Source organism: Silurus aristotelis, assembly GCF_946808225.1.
Source record: "Silurus aristotelis genome assembly, chromosome: 7".
NCBI lineage: Eukaryota > Metazoa > Chordata > Actinopteri > Siluriformes > Siluridae > Silurus > Silurus aristotelis.
Genome location: NC_139580.1, coordinates 23,337,199 through 23,355,396, shown reverse-complemented (window position 1 = coordinate 23,355,396; position 18,198 = coordinate 23,337,199). Strand labels below are relative to the sequence as shown.

The following is an 18,198-nucleotide window of genomic DNA, read 5'->3' as shown; positions in this document are numbered from 1 at the left end:
ATTTCCCTAATGTATTAATAGTTCCATCAATGGTCTTTTTTCTTTTTTTTAAATAAATATTAATTACACCAGAATAATCTATTTATATCTTTATTATGTAGTTTCATTACATTCTTCATAAGAACTGTAACCAAACTGATGCTGTTGAATAATCCTTGGTCTAAAAAGTGTACCTATTTAGAAGATTCTTGCTGAAATTATTATAAGGGTAATGGCAAAAAAAAGACACATTTAATCAAAGGCTTGATTGCTTCAGGTGGTGGTGAACCCTGAGCCAGGTCTGGCTTTCTTTGATGGCGTTTTAATTCGCTTTACATTGTCAAAGTGAGGACCCTCTGGCTGGGTGTGTAACATAGAATCAAATCCAGTGGCCAAGTCTTCCTGGCAGTTTTGGAAATGCTCCTTTTTTCCTTTAGGATGTTGCAGCATGTGGTCCAATGTAAATGTCCCCAGGAACTTCTGTCTGACAGCCAGGTCATGCACTTTGTTCTTCACAGTGGACCTATGCACACACAATTAAATGTCAGGCTTCCATGAACTTGATCAGTTTCACTGAGAAATCCCACTATAATTGTGTCAACAGCAATGACAACAGAAAATAGCACATACTGACACTTTATTTGTAAAAAAAAATATCTATTGACAGACTGCAGCCTGGTTGACACGATTTGGTTTGGGTCTTCGGCACTGTGTTGAAGACACGAAATGTTGTAAGACATGTTGGGAGGCTCAAATTCATCACATCACTGACTGAGCACTTTGCCCTGTAGGTTGATTCAAAAAAAGGTTTGTGAGTAATTTAAGATGGACGGTACCAAGCTGGCTTCTCGGAGCCCAAGGGCTTCAGAGTAATGGGAAAATAAATGGACTCATCATGCCTGAATAAAGGCCAGAGAGCTGTGTCTGGGAAAGAGAATAATGCAGGCTATCACTCAGATGCAGGGAAGGCCCATAGGCTCATAAAGCTAATGCAGTAGGAAAAGTGCAGTGTGTAGGTCAGACATGAGCAAAAGTATGTTTTTACATATGCAAGAACTGGATTCACCCTCAGACACAGACATTTTCCAGTCTGGTTAGGTCTTGGAAAAGTAACAATCCAGAACAAGTGTAGTCACACTACTGTACAAGTTGTGTTTTCATTAAATATTGTGTTTTCATCAAATATTATGAAATACTTCTCATGATATTGGTAACTCTTTATAATTGTATTTAATGTAATTGTTAAGGGCTTATTCTCTATTGCTTGGCTGTCTGGTGCTACAGTCATGAAATAATATGTGGGTTAATGAGGATTTGTATAGATTTTTGTTTCCTGCCCACACAACATTATTTGTTTGTGTATGTAATTACGCATGCAGCTGATCACTCTACTAAAATGTATCTAAGAGGTGAGCCTCCTTAATGTATTTTTAATAGCGCGATTAAACATTTTAACGGCGTGCTGTATCATAAACACTAGTATACAAAGCCATCCTAGGATGATTTTTGAATTACATTTTTTACAGAATAAATAAAATGAATGAAAATAAAATCTTTATGCATGCATGCAAATACTCAATGCCTCTTTTGCTTAAATGCGGTGAGATCGGTTTTCTTGCGTACATTATGTTATTCATCATGTTCTAGCCCGGTCAGCATATTGTGGTCAACAATATTATTGTTTAAGGCTGTAAAACTGTCTATTCCTGTGAAATAAAGTACACATTAACATATTACTTTATTATCATACCACACATGGGATTGGCTTTCCTTTGCAGAAGCAAAATATAAAATGTGCCTATAGAGGTCACTAAGTGACTGTGTGCTGGCCAGAACATTTCTCTTGTTCATATCTATTAGATATTAGCACCATAACTGCTGTTGTGGAGAAAGTGATTAGCTAGGCGACTAACCTGCTTGTGATTACATGCTCTTCAGTTTGTTCATTGTTGTATTATATCTCTTTTTCATTATTTATTTGAGTTGGTCTTCTGCTGGCTCCATCATACAGTATTTCTGTTTACAGGAACTTAATTGTCTCAGTAAAGATGACACCAGCTGTGTATACACACAAAAGGAGAAACAATCCCCTACACATGACAAATAATTTGCATAGAAAAAAACATTGTTAGAAGTTTTGCATGACTTCCAGATGCATAGAAGATGTGTTAGTTCTCCTTGGCATTAATGAGCTGGTGTGTTTTGCAAAACGAATCTACTAGCAATATAATAAGAATGGTAAAAATTTGATTTTATTCATTATTTAATGTCCAGTAAGTGTTTCATTTCAAATGCTGCTTCTGAGCTTACAGCAAAATTCTATGTAATATTGCAGTTAAAACTCAATTTCCCCGAAACAAGGCAGAAGAGAAACAGAAGGACATGATTACACATTCAGAGCAGACACTTTGCGATCTGAATCAATCTCATATTCTCAGAGAGGGAGTGTGCGCAACAGAAAGGTATCTTGCAATGATTTGATTTTTTGTGTGTTCAATAATTTGATTCCCAATGGAAGAGAAAAGAGAGCACTTTACAGGTTGTGTGTGTCAGAACAATCTCTGTGATCATATAAAGGCAACATGAAACCCAAATATCAGATTAGAATAAGAAAAACGGTCTGCAGACTAGTTAGTAGTTTATATGATCTACAAACTATGTTACTGTCATGTATTGACATGTGAACTTGTTATGATGGACTAGCTTCGAATAAACTTGAAAGCTTTCTGTCAACAGTCCAGAAATGAAAATGCTGGGAAATGTCTTTATTAGGGATTGTGTATGCATAGTTTAAATGGTTAATGGACATGAAGAGATAATATTTACAATGGACTTTTCTTTGTGTACCAGGACGGTTCCTACGACTAAAGATGTTTCGTGAGGACCATGGCTCCTGGATGACCATGTTCTTCAGCACTATACTTTTCCTTTTCATCTTCTCTCACATTTACAACCTCTTTCTCCTCATGGCAGAAGGCATGAGGTAAGGCCATGCTTTAGATGTTTTGCAATTTCACTGCCATATGTTTTTTTTTTTTTTTTATTTAAACAGCATGTCTCACAGTATATATGTGACAACAAACCTATGCCCAATTAAATTCTATTTATGTTTATACCAAAATAATGTCAATAATAGGACAAATTTGCCTCCTAATTTAGCGTTTACTGCTTTACTCAGTAACCAATCAGTAGTTCTTGCCTCAGAAGCTACATTTCATTGGAAACAAAAGCTGCTTTGTCCTGAGAAGCTAATTAGCTAACATTATTTACTCCATCACATAAAATTATTTATCTATTAGCTAATCAGCTAATAATATTTACTCAACCAGTGGATATACTTCACTCAGATACTAATTATCTAATATTGTTTACTCGGAAGCTAATTTGCTTATAGCTTTTACTCAGAAACTAATTTGGGTAACATTTCTTACTCAGAAGCTAGTCAACATATGTTATTTACTCGGACAATCATCTAATAATTATTATTTAGAAGCTAATCAGCTGATATTCTTTACTTAGTCATTTGAATTTCTTTATTTGGAAGCTAATCCGTTTATTTTATTTATTCAGAAGCTAATTAGCTACTATTTCTTACTCAGACGATCGTCAGCTTATATTATTTATTCAGATGTTAATCGGCTAATATTCTTTACTCAGAAAGCTAATATTGTTTACTTAGTCATATAATCCTCACTCAGAAATGAATTAACTTTTCAAAAGCCAAAGAGTTAATATTCTTAACTCAGAAGTTAGGCATCTAATACTAACACTAACGCTAACACAAAATGAAATTCTATTTGGTTTCATTACTCAAAGTGGCATTCAATCTCATTTCCCATGTGTAATTAATGCTACAATGCTTACTGATGTCTCCAGCCAGTGATTTTGAGACAGTGGTGATTTTTATAGCATTATTATGCCCAGGACAGGCTTGTGAGTGGATTAGAGATACCTCTGAAACCGGGTATCCATTATATCATTTAAATATCGCAGCAGCCTTTGCATTTTGTAGCATTATGGCTCCATATTATGAAGCAAGGTGAATGTCCCACTTTGGGCCTGCGCTTTTTTCTTTGCCTGCGCCATGTTTTTACTCTGAGGTCTTCTGTTTCTGAAGCGGCCCAAAAACAAACACAGGGATTGAAGATTGAGTGTGTTTGTGTAAGCATTATGACCACAATTCTTCACTCCAAGGTTACTCGTCCCTGATAGCTGTCACGTTATTGTTTTCTCAACACACTCGATGCCTCGTTTAAATCATATAAATACTGTAATATATTTTAAATACATAAAATACCACCGCATTGTGGTAAGCCCTGTACAGATTTAATTTCTATCACTTGTTACACATATGTTTTTCTTTATTTACATTAAAATAAACAATTTAAAAGGCAGGTAAAATGTATTTAATATCTAAATTATTCCAAGATATTTTCAAGAAAGGACTGAATAAAGTATTTAGCTAATCTATTTCCTTTTCTAATTGTCACACATGTCCATTTATTTAATTTTTTGCCTGACCAACAAATGCCATGTTGTCAAGCTGTATTTGGGTCATTTAGTGTGAATTGCTGAGGTCATTCTGGTATGACCATCTAATTCCTCACACACTCTGAGCCATGACAGTGACATCCATCATATCCATTTGTTCTTATTGGCTAAGAGAAACAGCAAACATGTCACTGCATATAATCAGTCAATAAACAATCGATCTGCGGATGCGAAATTAAACGCATAAGTAAATTACACATTGTGATTTTTTCTAATATTTTGCCATTGTCTTGTTTTTTAACCATGACCCAAGATTTAATTGCAGTATACCTTTGTTGTGCTTTTTACAACAGCACAATTGAATTTGGCTTGACCACTGTTACAGGTCCCTTCTGAAGGTATAAAAGGCAGCTTATCTGTTTGGAGCACATGGCTGCCGATGGGTGGTGCTATGCCACAGCAGGCAAATATATCATGCACACTGAGCGTCTCCTCCATCGCTGAGCTCTTTCTCTTTTTTTCTCTTCATCCATGTTCTATGTTCTCAACCTCTCTTTTTTCCCTCCACTTACTTTTTCTCAGCTCATCCTGTCAGGCACTCAGTGAGGAATTGTTTTGCTCTGTCATGAGAAATTAATGTTTACACATGTGTAGACAGCAGACATGTTGGAAGCTCAGCATGCTTCCTACAGGAGACCTGCTGAAGACATGCTGCTACACAGCCACTGCTGAGAGAGAGGGAGTTTTTCTTTCAAACACCTTTTTTTTGGCACAGTCGCTTTCACAACACAAAAATATGCTTTTGTATATTTGTAAAAAATATCCCAAGCACTAGTCAGACTGAATGTTCTAAACATAGTTTTCCATATTTATTAATCTCTTGTAATTGTACCTTGTACTTCGTGCAGAATCTCTGATATGTCATCGTGAGTCCATTGTCTAAAATCTGCATTTTATCTTGAAACCAGTACTCTTTGTTTCATTTTATTTAATAAGCCAAAAGCCCTTATTGCTTTGAATTCTGAAATATTTACCATACCATTCATAAGGGTGATACAGATATAAATATATATAATGGTGTAGTGTATAAAAGTGTAGTGTAAAAAGCCAGTTATTTATGTTGTTTTAAGCACATGTTCCTTCTGTTTCTATGCAACAAACTAGGTAAAAGGCAACAATATGCAAGAACAGTGAAAGCCTAGAAGAAAGTTTCGTGGATAAAATGAGTCCAAATTTGACATTTCTGGCTCTAACAGTAGAAGTTATGTAAGACGGAGAACAGCAGAGAATATTTTAGCAGACTGCCTTACACCCACAGTCAAACATGGCGGTAGAAGCTCATGTTTTGGGTTTGTTTTGAAGTTGAAAAGGCTGGAGACTTGTTCCAGATGAAAGGAATACTAAACCAACATGGCTACCATTCCATACCTAAATGCCATGCAATACTGTCTGGTTTGTAGTTGAATTGAAACCAACTTCACCATACAACAAAACAATGACCTGAAGCATACATCCACGCTCTGTAATGTTATATAAGAAGAAAGATACAACTTCTGAAGGACATCTTTGGCAGGTTTCACAAGAGGCATGGCACAATATTTCAGCTGGATGTTAGGAGAAACAAACTGTCCGCATGCCAAGAGTGTGTAAAGCTGTTATTCATGCTAATGGAGGATTATTCTTTTATGAAAATAAGCTTAATAACTTAAAATGTATATATTTTTGGTCAATTTTGATCTTAATGTCATTTTATTACCTGGTATGTTGCATAGAAAAAAAAAAGGAACATGCATGTGTCTTACAAATCTATTATAAGAAGATTATGTATCCAGGTTCAAAAGTTCAGATTAGAAAGCACATTTACCTGGTGGACAAATAGGTTTAGTGGACTGCTGATATAACTCAGTTTAATTCAGTTCAGATTAAAAAATTCATCCTCTTCTGGGTGACAGTCGATAGTGCGATTATGAATCATCACTCTTCTACATATAAAAGCCACCAGCATGTTTATCTCTCTCCTCCAACAACCAAAGATAGAAACCCTTCACTAAATGCATTTGTTGAAACATTACCGGTTCAATATAATTATCTTAGATGGATCACAAAAGCTGAAAGTTATGGCATGTACCATTCTTTTCTGTACCAAGAACATGGCTTGCTAGTTAATTCAGAGTTTATATAGTTTTTCAGCAATAAAGATATCCAAAAATTGATTTATATGTGATGAGCAAACTTGAGGCGATGATAGGAAGGAAACCTTAAGAGTAACCAGACTCAAAGGGAACTTTTTCTAACCCAAGAAACCAAATAGTGAGAATATCAAATCATTATTTTTCTTCAAATGTGTAGTATAGAGTCAAGCAGCAAATGTGAAAGGATCTTCAGTATTAGCTTCTTTAGTTAATAGGAACTTGTTTTACAGTATGAAGATGCTAGTCAGACACAAATAACCTTTTTTTTTTCGGAGAGATGAGAGAACACGACAAAAAAAAAACGCTTTGAATGTTAGCAAAAAACTTCTCCGTCTTTTGTTTGTGGACGCAAAACAGTACATTTCATCATAAGAGGAGCATCTAGAATATGGCTACATAAAATCGGCCCTCCAGAGGATTAAACTACCTGCTTCTGTGCCATATTCTGTATTATTGCAGGCAATTAGCGTGTCATACTTTTGAGGTAAATCACATTAGCTGACACTTTTTCACTTTTTTTTATCCTAATTGGACTTCCTGGCAAGCAAAACGTAGGAAACATCAGAGGTTTTTAGCGTCCCAATAGGCTAGCTAATGAATTTATAATTGATCCATCAGTGTACGAGTCTGCGCAATAACAAAAACGCTGTCAGTCAACACCTCTGAAAATTAAGTGTATTCATTTTTCATCTCGTGTGAGCAGGTAAGCGAGCAGGGAACAGATTTATTCTGTACAGGAAATGTCTCGTTGAAGATTTATGGCAATGTTGCTATTTGTTTATTTCACAGTTTAGCTGGAGGATGTATTCCTTCGAAGGCTGGCAGCATGCACACTGTCACAATTGTCATATAGTTTCCTTTCTTTTATATACTTGTTTACTGTTTTTATGTCTGTATATATGTTCCTTTGTTAATCTTTACTGTTTCATTGTCATTGTGTAAGCATTATGGATTTATGTATTCACGTGTATGTGTTAACAATAAGTATCTCAATGTCTGAGGTTTCGCATACCCTAACTTTACGCCATCATGTGTGTGGGTCTCTCTCTCTCTCTCTCTCTCTCTCTCTCTCTCTCTCTCTCTCTCTCTCTCTCTCTCTCTCTCTCTCTCTCTCTCTCTCTCTCTCTCTCTCTCTCTGCGTCTTCCTGTCACACCTTTCTTTTGTACGAACATTAGGGCTGTCTGTCTCACCTGCGGTCTTTCTCCTCAGACAGCATCTGTTGCCTCTCATCACATCTCATTGATATTCTTTTATTCTCCATGACCTTCCAGCCTGCAGGGGTGAGGGGGGAGGAATATTCACAAAGCACCCCTCAACCGCCAGTGCCGAAATCAAATTTCAGCCAAATATAAGTCCTAATGCTTTCCCTTATATTGAATAAATCATATTACTGTCACACATCGGATGGCACCACAAATGTGCAACGAGCTAGCAGATTTTATGTTTAACACTTCAAGTTATTGTAATAAAATTGTCGTCGTCATCGTCAAAGAAACCAACAGAAGCTTTTGTTATTTCTAACGTCGCTTTGTGTGGATTGGCTGAAAGATATTAGCCGTCATCTCAAGATAAACCAACTCTGATTGAACATAATGAAACATCAGCGACGAGATTTAGCCAGGGCGTAAAATATGGGTCTTAGAGGGAAATGGAGCCCCCCTACCTTTACTTTATGTGAATGAGAACTGAAGCTGTACTGAAATCGAATGAAAATGTAAATTATAGGCTTGCCGTAATGGCGATAATGATGATGTGATACATTTTCATACTGGATCCGATCAAAATGCTTTCACTTCTTATAAAAGCTGTAAAACATAACATAAATTGCCATTAGTCAAGGCGGTTGGTAACTGCTGGGTAATATTTGTGCATGCGTTTATTTCGAATGTACTGCTTTGTGTATTTTTGGAACAAAAATTCAAATCAGAAGGTAGTTTTTATGTCAAAATTTAGAAACCACTAAAACTGAAACACGTAAGTATAGTTAGTAAAATGGAGCACTAAAGACACTACACTTATCTATCAAAAACAGGTTATAAATAAAAGTAATTGATGCTATAACAGCAAGAGTGTGATCAAAATATTCCACATCCTCCACATGGTGCAATCTTATGCCTCGCGCATAGATAATGTCAAAGCCTTTAGTGTCTAGTCTGACTAATAGTCGAATTACTGATATGAAAATGTCTTGCCGTGCTCAGACTGTCACACAGCGGCACTTAGTAACTCATTCGGATTTGACTCAGCATCTGAGTGAACACCATCACGGGACAGTAACCTGCACTCGTTGGCTCGTTCTGTCTCTGTCCATTTGCTTGTTCACTGAGACTGTCATATCAGCGAGTCGGGAGTAGAACAGTAGGTGCTGCTCACGGAGTAAGCTTGAGGGAGAAAATTAGACAGAGGAGGAGCCTCCTTTTCCCCATCTTAAGGCATCCATTATGGGCATAAATCATTTGCTAATTAAGCCGTGTTATTTAATTAAGAACGCCCGGCGCGTGGAGATCTCATTAATCACACCCGATTTAGAGCCATGGCACGTCTGTGCCATGTGGAGAGAGGGATCTGCATGGCCCCAGTGACACATCTGCAAAGAGAGAGAAAAAGGAGTGAGAGGGTCTGAGTGAAGGAGATGATAAGGAGGAGGATGATAGAAGAAAGAGGGAAAAAGCATGCCCATGTGAGAGAGAGCAATAAGTAGAAGAGAAACAGATGGAGAGAGAGACAAAGTGTTTTTTTTTTCCACCCACTTTTCTCAGCTAGAGAAAGAGGGCAAGGTAATGCACTAAAAGAGTCATAGCTACATTAGTCAGAATGCCAGTGTTGGTCCTGTTTTTCCCTACAAATGAGCCACTTGTGCAGATCTAACAGAAGTCATTAGTGCTTGTACTCTATGGTTCGAAGACCACCATTTCCAGTTGACAATCACTCATTCAGGGTAATAGATATAGAGGGAGAGATATAAACTGTGTTTTCTCTGCAGTTTATCTCTTCACCCATGCTGGGGCAGCTGGGAGCAGAATAGGTCAAATTTAACAAGGTCACAGGTTTCCCCGAAGTGCTGAGCTCAAAGCATCTTGACCTACAAAATCTAATACCCCATCTGGTGATGGATCCGTTGTTTCTGCTCCCAGGCCCAGTGGTCTAAAAAGTAGCTGCATCGTTTTTAAAGCATTGTTATGCAAAATAATGTAAACGGACACCCATTGGGCACCTATCTAATGAACAATCAATAGAATCGATTTGCTCAATTGAATTGAATATACTTGTAATTACTCCTTTCTGCAGCTGATGGCTAGACGCACGCGCTGTGGTTGTCAGACAGTAGACAGAGACACACGTGTACCATGAACTAGTCATGATTCTTGATGTGATATAAAAGCATCTTGTGTTTTCTAAATGAGACTAAACCGGGACCTAGATTTACTCCTCAGGACTACTTCTCCCTGCTAAACATTACCACTAGTGCTATCTAGGCCAGTGGGAAGGGCTAAAGGAGGAAGGGGCGTGGCTGTGGAGTAGCAATTGTTACCGTGACAACCAGGGTGGGTCCTATGGGAATAGCAGATATACATACAGCTAGAGCTATACATCAAGAATGTCAGATTGTATCTGGGTGAAAAAGTGTGTGTGTGTGCAAGAAAGAGAGTAAGGGAGCACTATTGCCACTTTTACCCATCATAGTATGCTTTTAACAGCAGGGTTTATAATAAATTACGTAGTTTCAGCTGTGTTCGCTGTCAGATTTTATATTCAACATTTTTCATAAAACATTGCACTTGTAACTACAGCACTCTGTCTGAAAACCCCCTTGGGGAAGATGAAAAAAAAAAATCCCAGGGTATTAATTTATTTTTGATTTAAGTTTGATTATTTAAAGACTAATTGCTTATCCTAAATGATGTTAAACACATCTCTGTGCAGATTGGAATTGTAAATACAGCAGGTGCCTGTGATAATGAGATATTGATATTCACACTAGGTTCATTTGGACCTGTTCAACTCTGACTCGTTCTGTTTTTTGTTTTTTTTACATTCATTATGCAGTGGATACTTTATGCTCAGTTTCTGTGCTTTTCCAAAGAGCTTTAAGGAGCCCTGGAGCACAGACGAGGGCTTCAGAGACTTTCTGAACCGAGAAGGTATCGTGTTGATAGAGAATATTGTTTGAATGATGGTGTTGTAGCCACACCTGGGCTCTATGGAAGACCCTTTCACTGGAGTGTAGAGAAACCCTGAAACACCACATCACAAGCTAAGTGGTTCGGTTGCATTTTCACCATCGCATTTACGCCAGCGTTCTTCATGCAAATGTACCAGATGGTAATATGTCCCCTTGAAATTATGTGAAGGATATGTACATTAACAGAAAAGCATTGTCATTTTGTGTTGCCAAGCAAAGCCAATTAACCAGAAGCCTTTAATTACCATAATTCGGTTGATCTCTCCAGCATGTGACTAGGCTTTATGAGTGAGAGCTCTGCAGCATCAAGCACCAGGCTTGAGACTGAAGAACTAACGCATGCATATTAATGTGCATGGCAGGAGTCTTCTAGGCCCATGGGCTTATGGTACAAGTGGTGTATGATGTGCCTGGATGGACTATGTAAGCATACGTCAGACTCATTTTTAATCTTGTCACGACTGTGATCTATGGTGAAAAGAGGAACTTCTTTTCCCAAGTGAAAAAAAAGATGCTAAAGAGAATGACTGCAATTTAGCAATTTCTCATATTGGTGAGTCGAAGCAACGAGCAGAATCTATAATCTCCACAATGAACCAGAACAGCTGGGTCCTCTTTCCAACAGATCGCTTGTCCTGAAGTACCTAGCCTCCAGAGGTTAAAATTAACACAAGGACTTTAGGCAAAGTGCTGCTTTGTATATGCTTCTTAGCACACGTCCAATTGTTGTTTAGTGGCTAACCACAATGTTAAGGATGTTTCTCTTTCTCCATTCTCTCGTAATGTAACGTCACGGCAGCAGGATGCATATTTAATGTGACCCTTTGGTCTGCTGTATAGTAAATCACTCTGACATGACATTATAGCAGATTATGGTTCTAATACAGCCATATAGGTTATATTTGCACAATGCTTACAGACTGAATGACTGTTTCCTGTTTTTGAAATGTCAGGCAGCTCCCAAGTGGTGCCACAAAAAAGAAATCATTCACCCTATCGTTGAAAGATCGCAAGTTCAAATCATGACTGGCTCCGCTGTCTGTGTGAAAAGGATTGCATTACTATTTCCTGTCCATCAAAGTCAAACCAATCTCTGGGATTGTGTATGCGGAAGAGGGCAGATAGAGCTTGCAAGTCTGATAGATAGATAACGTAGCTTTACGTCTTGAGAAAGCATTACGTATATTTTACTCATTCTAGTTGATAGCTATCATGTGACAGATGATACATTGTAATATAATGAAATTTGAATGTTTGGTGTCCAAGATTAACTTTGTCTCATATGTAAAAGAGAGGGCAAGATGTATTGCATTGATTTTAAAAAAAGTCAGCATCGGATACAAGTTGGCATTTATATTACAATGTATAATTTTTTAACATATTTGCACAAAAAAATGTATGTATTTATATATAAATGTTAGAAGTGCGCTATACTTTTATTGTTAAGAAAGTAACCAATAATTTGTGACCAATAATTTATATGTAGATTTATTTCTCTACTTTTTAGATTTATAAACTGTTCTCAAGCGCATTTTCTCAGCACCACTGCTTCTAGGTGAATATGACGTACACAACACTACAGAGACCGAGGCGTGTCCTGGGAGTCACATAATATAGATTAACATGGCAGAGGTAGAGCTGCATTTTCCTGGAGACAGAACAGGATCAGATTGTCTGGTTTTATTTAATCTTTTTTCTTTTAGGTTTGCATGCCATGCATTAGAAGTCAGAAGGTGCTTAAATAAATGTATGATTTGTTGTCTGTATGAACCAAATAAATAAAAGTGAACTCTCTGTACCATATTGAATTGCATACAGTAGCATCATATTTCTTCCATTGCTTTGTGTTGCATTGGATCGCATAGTGTTGAATCAAATCTAAATCAGAACACACTGCATTGTAACAGGGGTCAATCGGTAGCCCCATCATATGTGTCTTTAATGTATCGTATTATTGGCTATCTACTGAGATGTAAAAGTAGCCTCAGTTATGGAGAATTTCATCCCTAATATCTAATCTATGATGCTATACCTGTTGAGTTTGAGAGCTTAGTGAGATATAGAGTTTTTGACATTACTAAGTAAAAAGTTTATAAATATGTGCACTACAATGTCAATACAGGCCATTTCTAAGACTCTAATTTGGTAAATCTACTTGTGTTGCTTATGCTAAAAAAAATCATTCCAAGTTCTACTTCTTTGCTATGGTTTGTTACGGTGATGTGAATGTCCCATCGATCATTTGCAGTCTTGGGAAAACAGGTTTTGCCTTTTTCTGTTTAAATAAGGCCACTGTGTGTAGTTTGTGTGCTCCTCACATGAATAGTTTTGTGTATGTGTGTGTGTGAGAGAGTGCAGTTTTTTTTTTTTTTGAGAAACTGAGGGAAATATTCTGCTGATGTTTCAGCACACTTCCTTTCATTAGACCACTTGACTTGGTACAGCATTAAAATTTCAGCCTTTATGAATAAGTTAAACCCACAGGCTTTAATCACATGGGGTGTGGGGTAGACACAATTTTAAGGGAGTGCAGAGTAGCATGTCAGGGATTCGTAAAAAAACAGAGGAGAGGAATTTAAAAATAAACAGCACACAGATCCATCTTTTTATGATTTGGTGTGTAAAAAAGAGAGCAAGAGAGAAAGAGAGAACTTCAATTTCAGTACATGCTCCTCCTTTTGCTAGAAGTGTGTATGCTGTTTAAGTGCAACGCAGTGACTTGGGCTAAGTGCTTCAGATTTATCGATCAGAATATGCATCCTCAGTGAAGGACTCCCCATGGGATCGTTATAGTGGCTGGCAGTGTTCCAGAACCCGAAGATGTTCTGAAGTGTCTTAACAGTGTAACAGCATCTGCATCCTAATCACACAGGCTGATCAGCATCTCTGCCTCTTGTGTCCGCTCTAATGACTGCCTGTCCACCAGTCTGAAACAATGGAATATAGATGTACTTCAATACACGTTGCACATGCCTAACACGGGACAATAATGGCAGTTTGCCAGGCTGTTTGATGCTGTTTGGTGTTTGTACAGTGAGACACATGAATGAATAAAGAGAAAATGAGTGCGGCGTAAGGTGCATCGTTGAATAACAATCGCGTCGCCGGCTCTTTCTTTAATGGCTGAGGGTATGTAATGTCCTGCTATGGGGAGGAAATGTCAGCTAATGGATAGAGGAAGGGACGGATAATTGGCGTTCATTAAGATGAGAGCCCGTTAAAGCTGTCTGTGTTCGTTAATAGGATAATGACATTACTATTTAGTGCTGGGAAGGAGACAGGAGGATGTAGGATCGACAGAGTTCATTCCGTCGTCAGCAAATCCAGCACAAAGTCACAAGTTCCCTGGCTCTGGCTATGTTTAAGGTTAATTTTATTAGCCCTTGACTTCTAATAGCTGAGATTAAACTCGAGTCAGGATGAAGTGTTTTGTATTGTGCGATTATAAAATCACCTAAAGAGACAGCATCTAATTCTACACTTGAAATGTTTTCTGTGCCTTAGGAGGAAAATGGAAGGCCATCATGTGTGACAGCCGGCATCATGACACTTCATGACCGCTTGTGGCCTTTCCTTCTTCTGCTTTTTATAAATTGTAAATATTCCTGACCTCATCTCTCTCTCTCTCTCTCTCTCTTTTTCTCTCTTTCTCTCTTTCTGCAGCATTTACATGGTTACAGAGTACATGGGCATAAGGAATGAGAGCTTTATGAAAATGGCTGCCGTTGGTACATGGATGGGAGACTTTGTGACTGCATGGATGGTAAGGTCTTTTCCAGCAATAAGTAGTTATTTTTCTCTCAATAGCCAACCTAAACATAATACTGAATGTCAAATAGCATAAAACATTGCAGTTGCTATAAAAGCTCACTTGACTCCCAAATGTTTCCAAGTGTTGTCATAGTGGATGAGCTGGGTGTTTGTTATTAATTAGTCATTAGTAATTAATTAGTTATTTATGAATACATTATTTTCCTTTTTCACCTATTTTATAAATAGGCAAAAATTCAATTTGGAATTCTGAATCTAATTTAAATAAATAACTCTAGATAAATGAAAATTGCTAAAATAATTTAACATCAATAAATAATAAAATGTAGTGACGTTTAATTGTATTATATTATTTTCTGATTATACATATTATTTAGACAGACAGACAGACAGACAGACAGACAGACAGACAGACAGACAGACAGATAGATAGATAGATAGATAGATAGATAGATAGATAGATAGATAGATAGATAGATAGCAATTTACATCTTAAATGAAAAATAGCAAGAGAATGAATATATAAATATAGAGTAAATATAGAAGTAACAGAAATAGTGTGAGAATGTGATGTGGCAGTACATCGTATAATATTTTTTAACTATGTAACTTAACACTGTAATGCATTTAACTCTATTTAAGCAAAATCTCTATAGTACATACATACATACTAATTAATCTAGCTTGAAAAGGTGGAGTGGCAGCACCAAGGAGTCGTGTGAATCTATTACATTTCAAATAAATTTTAGACACACCTGTACCTTTAGTTAACTTTTGGAGAAATAACTTTACATTGCATAGTACACATTCCATATTATAACATTTATAAATCCATCCATCCATCCATCCATCCATCTTCTCCCGCTTATCCGATGCCGGGTCGCGGGGGCAGCAGTCTAAGCAAAGATGCCCAGACTTCCCTCTCCCTAGACACTTCTTCCAGCTCTTCCGGGGGGACACCAAGGCGTTCCCAGGCCAGCCGGGAGACATAGTCTCTCCAGCGTGTCCTAGGTCTTCCCCGGGGTCTCCTCCCAGTGGGACGCGCCCGGAACACCTTCCCAGGAAGGCGTCCAGGAGGCATCCGGAACAGATGCCCGAGCCACCTCAGCTGACCCCTCTCGATGTGGAGGAGCAGCGGATCTACTCCGAGCTCCTCCCGAGTGACTAAGCTTCTCACCCTATCTCTAAGGGATCGCCCAGCCACCCTGCGGAGGAAGCACATTTCGGCCGCCTGTATCCGGGATCTTGTCCTTTCGGTCATGACCCAGAGCTCATGACCATAGGTGAGAGTAGGAACGTAGATTGACCGGTAAATCGAAAGTTTCGCCTTGCGGCTCAGCTCCTTCTTCACCACGACAGACCGGTACATCGACCGCATTACTGCAGAAGCTGCACCGATCCGTCTGTCAATCTCCCGTTCCACCCTTCCCTCACTCGTGAACAAAACCCCAAGATACTTAAACTCCTCCACTTGCGGCAGGAACTCCCCACCAACCTGAAGTGGGCAAGCCACCCTTTTCCGACTGAGGACCATGGCCTCGGATTTGGAGGTGCTGATTCTCATCCCAGCCGCTTCACACTCGGCTGCAAACCGTCCCAGTGCATGCTGAAGGTCCTGGTCTGATGAAGCCAACACGACAACATCATCTGCAAAGAGCAAAGACGAAATCGTGTCGTCACCAAACCGGACACCCTCCGACCCCTGGCTGCGCCTAGAAATTCTGTCCATAAAAATTATGAACAGAACCGGTGACAAAGGGCAGCCCTGCCGGAGTCCAACATGCACCGGGAACAAGTCTGACTTACTGCCGGCAATGCGAACCAAGCTCCTGCTTCGGTCATACAGGGACCGGACAGCCCTTAGTAAAGGGCCCCCGACCCCATACTCCCGGAGCACCCTCCACAGGCCGCCGCGAGGGACACAGTCGAATGCCTTTTCCAAATCCACAAAGCACATGTGGACTGGTTGGGCAAACTCCCATGAACCCTCCAGCACCCTGTAGAGGGTATAGAGCTGGTCCAGTGTTCCACGGCCTGGACGAAAACCACATTGTTCCTCCTGAATCCGAGGTTCTACTATCGGCCGTATTCTCCTCTCCAGTACCCTGGCATAGACTTTCCCAGGTAGGCTGAGAAGTGTGATCCCCCTATAGTTGGAACACACCCTCCGGTCCCCCTTCTTAAAAAGAGGGACCACCACCCCGGTCTGCCATTCCAGAGGCACTGTCCCCGACCGCCACGCGATGCTGCAGAGGCGTGTCAGCCAAGACAGCCCCACAACATCCAGAGACTTGAGGTACTCAGGGCGGATCTCATCCACCCCCGGTGCCCTGCCACCGAGGAGTTTCTTTACTACCTCGGTGACTTCAGCTTGGGTGATGGACGAGTCCGCCTCTGAGCCCTTAGCCTCTGCTTCCTCAATGGAAGACGTGACGGCGGGATTGAGGAGATCCTCGAAGTATTCCTTCCACCGTCCAACGACATCCCCAGTTGAGGTCAACAGCTCCCCACCTCTACTGTAAACAGCATTGGTGGGGCACTGCTTTCCCCTCCTGAGGCGCCGGACGGTTTGCCAGAATCTCTTCGAGGCCAGCCGATAGTCCTTCTCCATGGCCTCACCGAGCTCCTCCCAGGCCCGAGTTTTTGCCTCGATAACCACCCGGGCTGCAGTTCGCTTGGCCTGCCGGTACCCGTCAGCTGCCTCAGGAGTCCCACAAGCCAACCAGGCCAGGTAGGACTCCTTCTTCAGCTTGACGGCATCCCTTACTTCCGGTTTCCACCACCGGGTTCGGGGATTGCCGCCTCGACAGGCACCGGAGACCTTACTGCCACAGCTCCGAGCGGCCGCTTCGACAATGGAGGTGGAGAACATGGTCCACTCGGACTCAATATCTCCGGCCTCCCTCGGGATCTGGTCAAAGCTCTGCCGGAGGTGGGAGTTGAAGATCTCTCTGACAGGAGGCTCGGCCAAACGTTCCCAGCAGACCCTCACAGTACGCTTGGGTCTGCCGAGTCTGTCCAGCTTCCTCCCCCGCCATCGGATCCAACTCACCACCAGGTGGTGATCAGTTGACAGCTCCGCCCCTCTCTTTACCCGAGTGTCCAAGACATACGGCCGCAGGTCAGATGAAACGACCACAAAGTCGATCATCGACCTGCGGCCTAGGGTGTCCTGGTGCCACGTGTACTGATGGACACCCTTATGCTTGAACATGGTGTTCGTTATGGACAAACTGTAACTAGCACAGAAGTCCAATAACTGAACACCGCTCGGGTTCAGATCAGGGGGGCCGTTCCTCCCAATCACGCCCCTCCAGGTGTCACTGTCGCTGCCCACGTGTGCATTGAAGTCTCCTAGTAGAACGACGGAGTCCCCAGTCGGAGCACTGTCCAGCACCCCTCCCAGAGACCCCAAGAAGGCCGGGTACTCTATACTGCCGTTTGGCCCGTAGGCACACACGACAGTGAGAGACCTATCCCCGACCCGTAGGCGCAGGGAAACGACCCTCTCGTTCACCGGGGTAAACTCCAACACATGGCGGCTGAGCTGGGGGGCTATAAGCAAACCCACACCAGCCCGA

At 40.3% G+C, this 18,198-nt stretch overlaps 1 protein-coding gene across 1 annotated transcript in view; it reads left to right on the top strand.

Annotated features, from left to right (window-relative positions):
* Window positions 1-18,198, top strand: part of tmem117 (transmembrane protein 117) — a 54,897-nt gene that overhangs the window by 20,344 nt on the left and 16,355 nt on the right. Inside the window, exons 3-4 of the mRNA XM_083546610.1 lie at window positions 2,830-2,962; window positions 14,510-14,609. Coding sequence (XP_083402736.1) covers window positions 2,830-2,962; window positions 14,510-14,609 — 233 coding nt within the window. The remainder of the gene's footprint in view (window positions 1-2,829; window positions 2,963-14,509; window positions 14,610-18,198) is intronic.